Genomic DNA, 10,848 nt, shown 5'->3' with positions numbered 1-10,848 from the left:
AGCTCGGCAGTTGTGAACGAGAAAGAGACTCTCATCACTCTGTTGCTCGTTGGGCGCGAAAATGCAACGCGAAATCAATTATCACTTCTTCCTTGGACATCTGAAATTTACGTATAATGCGGTTGAGGGCGGCATCTTCACAACGTTTTCCTTGAAATAAAGTAGCAGACCTGACATTCTTCTCCAACCTCTTCGAGAGTTACGTCCAACGCTCTGCAGTCGCAAACTTCGTCACAGCAATCATGAGGGCCAAGTCTATTATATCCTTTTTGGGTTTTCTAATGGGAACATCTTTGGCAGTACCTCACATACCTAGAGATGTCGATCCAGATAACCCCTCTGCATCTGATCCAAAGCCCCCTCCTTCTTCTATCAAACATCCTCCGCGCCCACAGTCCATCAGCGAGAACCCGTTTGCTGGTAACTCTGCCACTGTTCCCGATTCATGTGATAACCTCTGGAATCCATCTGAGCAGTGTCTTCGTGACCTGTAGGCCCGACAAAATAACGATGTTGAGGCGTACGCTGGCGATCTAATATTCGAAAAGGATAGCCTCTGCAACGACGGCCAGAAACGCTCCCTTGAGATCGCTGCGTGGGATGCGTTGACGCCTGCCAACTTTGGAGCGAAGCGTCCAGTATCTGCAAGAGAAATTGCGACCTGGAGAGCTTATATCGGTCCCGACTTCTCTACGCAGCAGGACCGTATAGTTGGTAGGTCTCCCAGCCCAGGAACTTTAGGAGATACTTACATAAATCCTTGCCGACAGACAACTTACGCCGGGACCAAGATCACAGGGCCAAAAAGAAGTTCGATATTATAGTTAGCTGCAAAGACACCAAGAACTGGTGCAGCACCAGGATCGACGGCAAATCAGTCGGCGGCTACGCCTGGACAAAGGAAACCTGGTTTGGGTCGTACCAGCACATCACCCTATGCCCGGTTTACTTTGGCCTCGACTCCCTCGAAGAAAAGTTCGAGATGATCGAGAAGGGTCTGGCGTCAGGTGAGACTAAGTATGCCGAACAGGCAGAGTGGCAGAAGAACAAGGGCCAATTTTTCTTACATGAAATGATGCACCTCAAGGCCGTGGGCGATCCTGACAGTAAGCTTTAGTACCCTCGTATACCCCTGCTCTATCTAGAGTTGCTGACAATCATCGATTGATTTGTAGTTGGCGACGAACGCGTCGAGGAGACTGGACGGGGACCAATGGCATATGGTCCTCAGTATGTCTATCGGCTAGCACAACGCCCCCTCAACCAAGGCGGTGGAGCCACAAGGGCAAGCACAAATGCAGACAGCTATGCATGGCTAACCAATAGCCTATACTTCTACGATGCAACGGGCTATTTCCCTAGGCCGCCGAAGTTTAGGGACATTGCCGACATCGACAACATCTCGGCCGAGGATGAAGATCGTGCTCGAGATATCTTCCCCGTTTACCTCGGAGAATCCCAGGGCGATACCAGTGACGAGGAGGTCCAGAAACGTTTCCAAGCTGAGCTTGATGGCATGCGAACTGCCCCACCAACTACGACCAATCCTCCCGCAGACTTATGCAAGAGCGACAATGACTGCTCTTCACCGCTATGCGCTGGTGGTGGCGTTGTCTATTCTTGCATTCAAGGCACTTGCCAATGCGGATCCCCTGAGCCGCCGGCGCCGGCACCTATTAACACTCCTCCTGCTGGCACAAGGTGTTATGAAAACGTTTCGGAGGCTGAGTGTACGGGCAACTATGAGTGTCCTATTCGAATGAAGCCTGGGTGCGTGAAAACAAGCCTTCTGGATATCTTCCGGTGTACTTGTTTCTAGGGTTAAATTTGAGAGTTAAGCCAGTGATGTAGAATTTGATTCATCCTCCCCTCAGGGTGTTCTCCACCACCCAGAGGGAGGCAACGAGTTTACCCACTGGCTAATACTGGTTCTGTCCTGCCCATGCGAGAGGTGGTCAGCGATTCGTGAATGTCATTTAGTTTACACTGTTTGCACCCGAATTTTTGCTTAGTGATCAATGTGGGGAATGTGCTTTTCCAGTAACCTCGACGGACAGCAATTGAAATAACGTGGATCAATTCTACTCCCAAGGTCCCATCTCCTTGCGCCAGAAAGCCCTCCTCCATAGCCGATCGGTTGCTCGTATACGCACGTACCATCATGAATATTCAATCATGCCTGCCTCCTTCCAAGGCTGAAGATAGTTCGAAGAAAAAGACCCCCCGCCACAGCAGGAGCTCAACCAGGGTCTTGAAGGAATGGTTTTCTTCGCACTCTTCATACCCTTATCCGACTGACGAGGAGAAGGAAGCCCTTTCTCAGAGAACAGGGCTTAGCATCCGTCAAATATCCCACTGGTTCGTTAATGCACGGCGGAGGAAGCCCGTCAGTTCCGGGGAAGATGCATCTAATACTGTCGCTCCGAGCATGCCATCCTCCATGCCTGCTGAGGGAACAGCGAGCTGGGGCGAAATGACGCCACTCGACCGTTGGCGCAATTCGCCGCCCGACGAGGAGCCTGTGTCCTGGGACGCTATCTCAAAGGCCATCGGGAATGGCGGCGTGTCATATGGCACCTCTCAGCGAGTATATAACTCCAATTACATTTCGGAGAATAGCTCACTCAGGTCATCAACTGGTAGCCAATCCAGCGGATCATCCGCCCACTCATGGAGCTCCGGTTCCCTAGTAAGCCTGCATAGCCATAGGAAATCTCGTCAAAGACGACGGCGGTCTCAAGGAAGGGCGTTGAAATCTCTCCAAACCTCGGGCAAGGACTCCGACAAGGAGTTGCGAATCTATCAATGCACATTCTGCACAGACACGTTTAAGTCGAGGTACGACTGGACTCGGCACGAAGGAACCCTACATCTTCTGCTGGAAAAGTGGACTTGCCTCGCATCGGGACCCCGATACTGTCGGCCTTCGGAGAGCGTAGCCCGCTGCGTATTCTGCGACGCAGAAAATCCATCCACAGCCCATCTGGACTCGCACAGAAGCAACGAATGCGCTTCTAAGCCGCTAAACGTGCGTTCCTTCTTCCGTAAAGATCATCTGCGGCAACACCTACGCCAAACTCACGGTATCAGCGATGTACGCCCTTGCATGAAAGACTGGAAGTCTAAGATAAACAAGGTGAAATCACGCTGCGGCTTCTGCGGCGAGACTTTTAATCTATGGTCAGACCGTAATGACCACCTAACCGACCACTTTCGCGACGGCGCTAGGATGAAGGACTGGAAGGGGTGCCGTGGCCTGGAAGCGGCCGTTGCACTCCTGGTTGAGAACGCCATGCCTCCGTATCTCATTGGTCTTGAATCTAATGACTTGGAACCCTTCAGCGCCTCGCATAAGAACCAAGAGGGTTGTGGCCTTGAAGAAGGGCGCCCCTCAGTTCACCCAACGCGGTTCGAAATGCTCACGGCACATTTGGGGGAGTTTGTGAAGATCAAAAAGGGTAGTGGCATCTCTATTACCGATGAAATGTTACAACGCGAGGCGAGGATGATACTCTATGGAGAAGACGACCCGTGGAACCAGACACCGGCCGATAACCCCGAATGGCTCAATCTATTCAAGACTGGCTACGGCTTGTGCACGCCTTGGGGCCTACATCCTGACCCTACTATACTATCGACCACGAACGAAGGAACATTGGGGACGCAGACCGACGCGGAGGCTGCAGTCTTTTCACCTTTCACTCTAGATAAGATGCGCCAAGCCGCCATGTCTGGTGGGACTATCAACACCATTAACTTCTGCGAGGCGGCCCAATGGGACCGACCAGAGTGCAACCTACAGGTGCCCTTGGCTTGGCAGACACCCGAGTGCCTTGCAGAATTCCGCTTAATGGGCCTACTTCCGTCACTCTCGGGGACAGATATGGCCATCAACTCGGTGAGTGCTACGGACAGTTTCGATGTAACTTGCGGAAAGAATCCTAGCATGAGTGCCTACGAGAGTTCATTCATGAACTCCTGCACTACGGGTGTATTCGCAGACCAGGATGTGGCGCATTCTACAATCGTCGAGGGAGATTTTGTCCCAGTGGGTGATATAGGGACGGACCAGATATTCTCACTTGAAGAGGAACTTCATCTTTAGAGTTCCTCCATATAACTTGACCTAGTCATAGGGAACATGATGATCTCTAGAACTGTAATACATGCGCAGGAACTTGCTCCCTAGGTACTTAACCGACAAGGGACCTGTCTCATCATATCCAATATTTAGGGAACAGAAATCTAGCACGCATATGCACACACATGCACACATATCTATAGATGTAGACACCATATCGCACTCCAGGATTGGATTCACCAGCTTGCCCTGATAACGCAGGAATGTCCATCCATTGCACTCACTATCTTCCGGACCCAGTGACCCACCAAATGTGCCATTCGACGCCCTACAACAAAGGCGTGGCTTCAAACTTGCCCGGTCGAGATGCCATTCAACGCCCTACGACGTGTCACCAACTCATGCCAAGTCCAATAGAGAACCCGACAGGCTTTCAATACAACACCGTGATGACTCGAAAATACCCAATTATAGACGGGCGAAAGCCGCGGACCCTTTTCTATTTACTCGTCAAAGACAACGAGCCCAACCAAGGCCCGAGATTTTTCAAGTCGCACACCCCTTCCGCATCCCGCCCGTCATCCTCCCCGCCCGAGATTGCATCTCCGTGGAAAAGGGGATATAAGCGGGAGGTGCCGCTCTCCACCGTGAGCATTCACAAACCAGATGAGTAAACTGCCAAAATAGATGGGCATAATGGATGACTTACTGAGCCTTCCTATGGAGCTCTTAGACTTGATCTTAAAGGTATCCTACCTTGCACTCACGCTTCTCTATATGATAACTGCGAAAGCTGACGACAACCCAGCACCTCGACAAACATAGCCTCATCGCCCTCCGAGCTACATCCCTCCACTTCTCTATTCTCGCCCTCCCCTACATGGCCCATCTCGTCGCGCACGAAACCCACCTTCCTTCGCCTTCAAAAGCCTACCTACCCCTTCTCGCCAAATCCTGTCTCCACGAAACCATGTCCTTACTCCTCTCCTTCAACCCAGCTCTTCAAGGCAGAACCGAAGACGGAGAAACTGCGCTGCATATTGCGGCGCGGAAAGGCTGCCTCATCTGCCTCCGCCAGCTCATCAATTCGGGTATGGATGTCGACTGCGAGAACTCCAAAGCTTGGACAGCGTTGATGGTGGCGGCTAGGTACGGTCAGGTTGAGGCGGCCGACGAACTAATTCGGGCTGGTGCTAGGTTGGATGTGCGTGGGTTTCATGGATGGACGGCACTGCACGTTGCTTCGAGACATGGTCAGATGGAAGTTGCATGTTCGCTGGTCGATGCTGGAGCTAATGTGAATATGGTTGATAATGACCACGTCAAAGCGATGGAGGCGTGTTGTCGGAGGAAAGGTTGGGGTATGGTTAGCCAGATATGCCGTCACAAACTTGCATCCACTAAGTCGGTATAAAGCTGAGGTTGGGCACCCTATGTTCTAAAACTTTGGAAGTATAATAATAAATCCCATAGCCATGGCATTTATCCTTGCCTCGGACTCCTATGACGCTCAAGGTAAAGGAACTCAAGGTAAAGGAACTACAAGTTTGAACTCTTAACCTCACCTTGCTTGAGACTCCAGACACCAACCATATCCTTCCCCTGCCCCTGAGGATACGATTCCTTCGGCTTATATCTTAAAATCCTCTCAAAAGCCCCATTCCCACCACTACTCTCGTCCACGAGTTCACGTACAACCCCAGTTCCCCCTTCGGCGAGAAGGTCCCAATATACTCCTTGCAACGGCCAAGGAGGGCCAGGATACTTCATATCCTTGTGGAGGGGAAATTCCAGGCAGACGAGAATGCCGCCAGGGGCAAGCAGCTCGCTCATTCTCCGCGCCCAACCTTGACGCATCTCGGGCGGCAGAGCACACAAGAACTATTACTCCCTGGGTATCAGCACACATTAAGCCTACGGCCTCAGTTACATTCTCTCGAATGCACTTACCGTGTAGTCGTAGATGAGATCGAATCCCCCAGCATCCTGAAAATTTATATCCTTCTCCCAGTCCCTCGAAAAGAAGTCTCCCTCGATAAACTTGACGAGGCCAAGCTCACTTACAGCGGGATCATCTTTATTACCATAGTTAATAGGCCTTGGTTCACCAAGCTCGTGAGCCGCGTAGGCCTCTGCAGTCTTGATAGCGGCGCTGGAAACTTCCAACCCGTAGGTATCAAAGGCGTGCAGTGCCAGCATCACAACATCGTACCCCTTTCCGCAGCCCTATATGCCACCATCAGTAACGCCATATTTTGAATTCAATCAAGGGCAGCAAGATTAACCCACTGGAACCAAGGCCTTTAGTCGGCGTCCGGCGGTAGGTTTGGGAAGGACTTCTGGATGTGACTCGACGAGCTCAATGAGCGGCGCCGACGGCCTTCCTCGATCCCAGAGGTCAGATTGATCAGTATCCCATAGTTCCGCCCAACCAGAAGCTTGATCCTCAAGCGGCCTATTCAGCTCGTCAGAATCCCATCATAACATTTAGTCCCACATGAGGTGGGGATTCAGGCTCCTGACCTGTTTGTGAAATGGGAAATTAGACGGCCAATCTCAAACTTCGGGGCCGACATCGTGGGATCTGTAGACATGCGATCGATTGGTATTTTTATGAGTGACTTGAGAAACGAGTTACGTCCATGAGCGGGATTTTAGAGTTTCTCTTCTGCTCAGATGCCATCCCAAGACGGGATTTTATTATGGAGTGCGGTCCGGTGACTCGATACGGCCCCACCACCCTTCATTCCACGCCCTAAAAAAAGGAGCAAGGAAACTCGCCGAAGAGAAGCACACTTACGCGTCCATTTTCGCTACGCCATCCTGAGCCCGTCCCATAGACTGTATGTTTTCCGCTTCAGAGTACACCACTCTATTATATGGAGATAGGACACACTTCGAATAGACTCAAAAGCCGGAGGCTTAGGCCTGTTCCGGCCGTCGACTGGCAACGGACACGCCGAGATATAAATAGTAGGTGAAGCATAGGACAGGATCCGCAAATTCAGTAGAACTAAGCAGTTTTTCATCTACTCTAAATTCTAGAGACATCCATCTCTCGTTGCCTCAGGAACAGGCCTTGCAAACCGTCCGCCACAAACCTCCCTACCATGGCTTCTGCTTCCCGCTATGGCTGTAAAACGTCCCATTGTCTCCATCAGTCAAGCCATCTATCACTTTCAAAATCCCAGAAATGCTCTCATGCGGCTCTAGGATCGCCCCCGGACCACCCATACGCGTTTTGACCCAGCCCGGATCCATGAGAATCACCACAGCCCCGTGTAATCCGGCCTTCTCCCTCAGATCCCCAGATTGGTGCACAGCCAACATATTGAGCCCTGCCTTGGAGATACTGTACGTGCAGCACTTCCTCGCTGTGTTTCCCGGGGCGCCGAGGCTCTCCGTCATGGACCCTAGCCCGGACGTAAAATTGACAATGCGGACGTTCGGTGAGAGCAAAGAACCTGCGTTGAGGAACTCGACTACCTTGGCGGGGCCGATGACGTTGACTTGTATCTGCTCGAGGAGGGACTCGGGGTCGAAGTCAAGACTGGTCTGGTGCGACTTCTTATTGATGCCGGCGTTATTAAGGAGGACGTCAATCTTGAGGCCAGAGGCGTCAAGGATGGATTTGGCTTTGAAGGCAAAGCTGCGGATCGATTCGACATCAGAAGTATCGCATTGGAGGATGTGAATCTTGGCTGGGCCGGTGATGGCCTTGAGGTCTGTGAGGTCGGATTCGAGGGAGCGGGTGGCGGCGAGGATGGTATTGTCGGCTGACGCAGCGAGCTGGCGGACGAACTCAAGGCCAAGACCGCGGTTCGTTCCAGTGATGCAGTATACGGGCATGGCTATGAAATTAACGGATTCGACCGTCTACAAATACGCATCAATGAAGAAAAGGAGGTATGACGTTCACTGACGCAAGGCGCAATCGAGGCGGTGTTAATCGCTTAGTAAAAAGCTTCAACGGTGTCTGCGGGGTTCTGTCTCGATTTATATCAATCGCTACGTGGGGGAGTGAGTGGCTTCTTCGGAGCTTTCGAAACTGTTCCGCGTCCTTAACGTCGATCCCGTCGTGGATGTGTGGCAGCCAATGCGGGCGACGGGTGATGGCGACTCATGGTCGTGTGAAATCCTCGACTGGACGCATAAAGGCCTGGCTCGCCTTGTAAAGTCAAGGACCAATCCTCGTTGGTGATTGATGATTGATGGAACTGCAAAGTCCGTATCGGAAATCGTTCAGTCCCGACCCACCATGAAGATTTTCCTCATTGAAAACCCTTTTTCTTGCGCCGTGTAATAACCTTTCTGATTAGCCACAACTCTCGTCCCATGCTCGTCGATGAAATCGCAGGTGTAGTGCGTATGTCCAAAACCCCAACAGACAACCGACTTGTTCTGCCAGCACGGCTCTCCCCGCATGTCGCAAACAAACCCAGATGATACAGGACTGTCGACGTGCCTCGGGTCAAGCGCCCTCTCATCTTTGGTAGGACAGTGATGTGTAAAGACCACAATTTCCCGGTGCGGCTCCGCTGCGGAGATGGAGGCAACCTGGCTATTGAGCCACTCGACGTCCGATTGATGCGCGGCGTTATGGTCATTGACAGTCCATTCCCGAATGCCCTTGAAGTCCACCATTCTGTCGCGAATATCTGTTGCCTGCTCGGGCGGCACATTCGTAAAAAGGGTGCAGCCAAGCACCGTCAAAGTATCGGTGACATCATATCTGGTCTGATCAAGAAAGACAAACTTTCCAATCGTCGAGTTGGAGTGCAGATGTTGTAGCCTCCGCTCGAAGGCGCGGATGCGGTCCTTGGCAATCTGCCAGGTCTGATATGTAGGCTCGTGGTTGCCCAGAAGAAAGAAGACGACCCAGTAACGCTTCAACAGCTTCTCAAAGAACTTGTAGAGGCCTTCGTCGCCTACATGGCCGATATCACCAAGGAGAGCGAGATACGGCGCGGATAATTTGATTTCGTAGTCGTAGGTAGGATGTGTCTCGAGATGCAGATCGGACATAATCTGGAAAGCTACCGGCGCCATGGTGAAGATTAGGAGATTAGCGAGGAGGAACCGTGCAGAGGTGATAAGTATCTACTTCTGTCCTGAGTAGGGAGCAGTGCTGGAGAGCCAGGCGATGTTGATCTCTCATATACAAAAACGGAATTTTCAGAATTTAGACCGTTCTTGGCAGCCCTCGGCGTCGAGATGGTGCAGTGCGCGTGGCGTTGTAATGAGAATCGATAGGTCCAAGCCGTCGTCAAGGAGTGCTCTTGCTGGCGACAGCCAGGTGTCAAAATCGTTCAGGATGGTCGGGCGGTAGAGATTTCCAATACGTAAAGAGGGCACTGCCAAGCGCTCACCAATGCGCCAGGCCAGATCTAGTTCATTCCAGTCAAGAAGGCCCACTCATCCGCCTGAACTGTCTCACCAACAAGCCCTTCAAGCAGAGGGGAAGTCGGAGATATCCTGTGGAGAGATGAATATCAATGCCACCAGGAGCTATTGTCCCAGCACGAAGCTACGCGAATCTGGTAGTTGTCGCCCTGCAAGCTGAGCTAAGGAAAAAAAAAAAAAAAAAAAAAAAAAAAAAAAAGACGCGTTCTGAAGCGGAAGTCAGCGACGTCATGTGCCTTGGTCAGAGTCTGTCGGGTACAGGAACCTGCACCACGATGAAGTAATGAGGAAGGAAAGTGCCGGTGGTGTCAGATCAGATGCCACTGAGGTACAGTGACATGTGATTAAAAGTACATTTCCGACATACCAAGCGAGCAGAGGAAGTGGAGGTAGCCGAAGCCTAAGTCAAGTGCTCTCACGATTCAATTGCGGTTTTCGGTCGACCTCGTCTTAGCGCCCGGCAATCCCCAGACTGAGCGCTCCAAATGGCCGGAAAGAGCCGTTTTCGACGTAGCCCGGTAGTTTATTTGGCTGATGACCTCAGAACTGCGCATTGTCGAAATACGAAGATAAACTACTTCGTAATACTCTAGTCGAGTCGGAAGGGGCTGTTTATCCATGCGGAAATCGCCGCACAGAAAAAACCTCAAGTCCTTGTGCTTGCACTGCCCCGCTCCTTCCCCGCCAGTCCCGCCCCATCGGACTTAGAATCGCCCCATTTGGCATAAATCTGGTACAAATCAGCATAAGTTGCGTACCCTGCGCCATACGAGATCCGCTTCAACCCGTAACAGGTACATTTCCAGGCTGGGAAAATTGCCTGAGCTCACCTGCGTTGATCCCCCTCCTTAAAGGTACAAAGTACACTGGTCACTGGATCCAAACTTGAACTCCCTTTTCGCCCAATGAAGCCACTGAAACGGCTCAGGCCTTCCGAACTCGAACGCTAGTCGCCGCCGTCCCTGAGGCAGTCGCCCCAGTAAATGTTAGCAAGTTGTATTCTCTGGAAGCCCATTCGTCGCCCCCTACGTGTTCTGCAACTTTTGCGCGCATGCCCCGTAGCCAGGGATGGAATCCCGTCACGCGAGAAGCTCGAGCTCAGCCCAAGTCACTGCCAAGCACGTTAATAGCTTTTTTAACACGCGGCATCATGGCGGTAATTTCGGCCCACAGGATTTTTCTTGGATTTTCCACATATATAGATCGGACTCCCTGACGCGCTGAGCATCGCCCTGGCCTTTGCTCCCACGATTTCGTCATGGACTTGAACAGTCGAGCATATGCATCAAACATCACACATCACGTAAATGTGCTTTTTCTTCCACCGCAAACATGATATCCTGAACGGCGAAGGTTCGTCCTTC

General features: G+C 51.7%; 2 protein-coding genes across 2 annotated transcripts; one reads left to right on the top strand and one right to left on the bottom strand.

Annotated features, from left to right (window-relative positions):
- Window positions 1–242: 242 nt before the first annotated feature.
- On the top strand, window positions 243–5,382 carry SAPIO_CDS2756 (uncharacterized protein; the record flags this gene model as incomplete). The annotated part of the gene is made up of 11 exons (XM_016785697.1): window positions 243–253; window positions 317–434; window positions 495–714; window positions 825–1,106; window positions 1,176–1,230; window positions 1,327–1,770; window positions 2,428–2,587; window positions 3,051–3,094; window positions 3,229–4,048; window positions 4,890–5,278; window positions 5,340–5,382. The coding sequence occupies 11 exons, from the start codon at window positions 243–245 to the stop codon at window positions 5,380–5,382; spliced, it is 2,586 nt and encodes an 861-aa protein (XP_016644479.1).
- Window positions 5,383–5,620: 238 nt separating this feature from the next.
- On the bottom strand, window positions 5,621–9,130 carry SAPIO_CDS2755 (uncharacterized protein; the record flags this gene model as incomplete). Its single annotated transcript, XM_016785696.1, has 6 exons — window positions 5,621–5,962; window positions 6,032–6,307; window positions 6,371–6,536; window positions 6,605–6,665; window positions 7,318–7,932; window positions 8,389–9,130. The coding sequence occupies 6 exons, from the start codon at window positions 9,128–9,130 to the stop codon at window positions 5,621–5,623; spliced, it is 2,202 nt and encodes a 733-aa protein (XP_016644478.1).
- Between the last annotated feature and the right edge of the window lie 1,718 nt (window positions 9,131–10,848).

Source organism: Scedosporium apiospermum (assembly GCF_000732125.1).
Source record: "Scedosporium apiospermum strain IHEM 14462 chromosome Unknown SEQ_SAPIO_0087, whole genome shotgun sequence".
Taxonomy (NCBI): domain Eukaryota; kingdom Fungi; phylum Ascomycota; class Sordariomycetes; order Microascales; family Microascaceae; genus Scedosporium; species Scedosporium apiospermum.
This window is presented reverse-complemented; position numbering and strand designations above follow the sequence as displayed.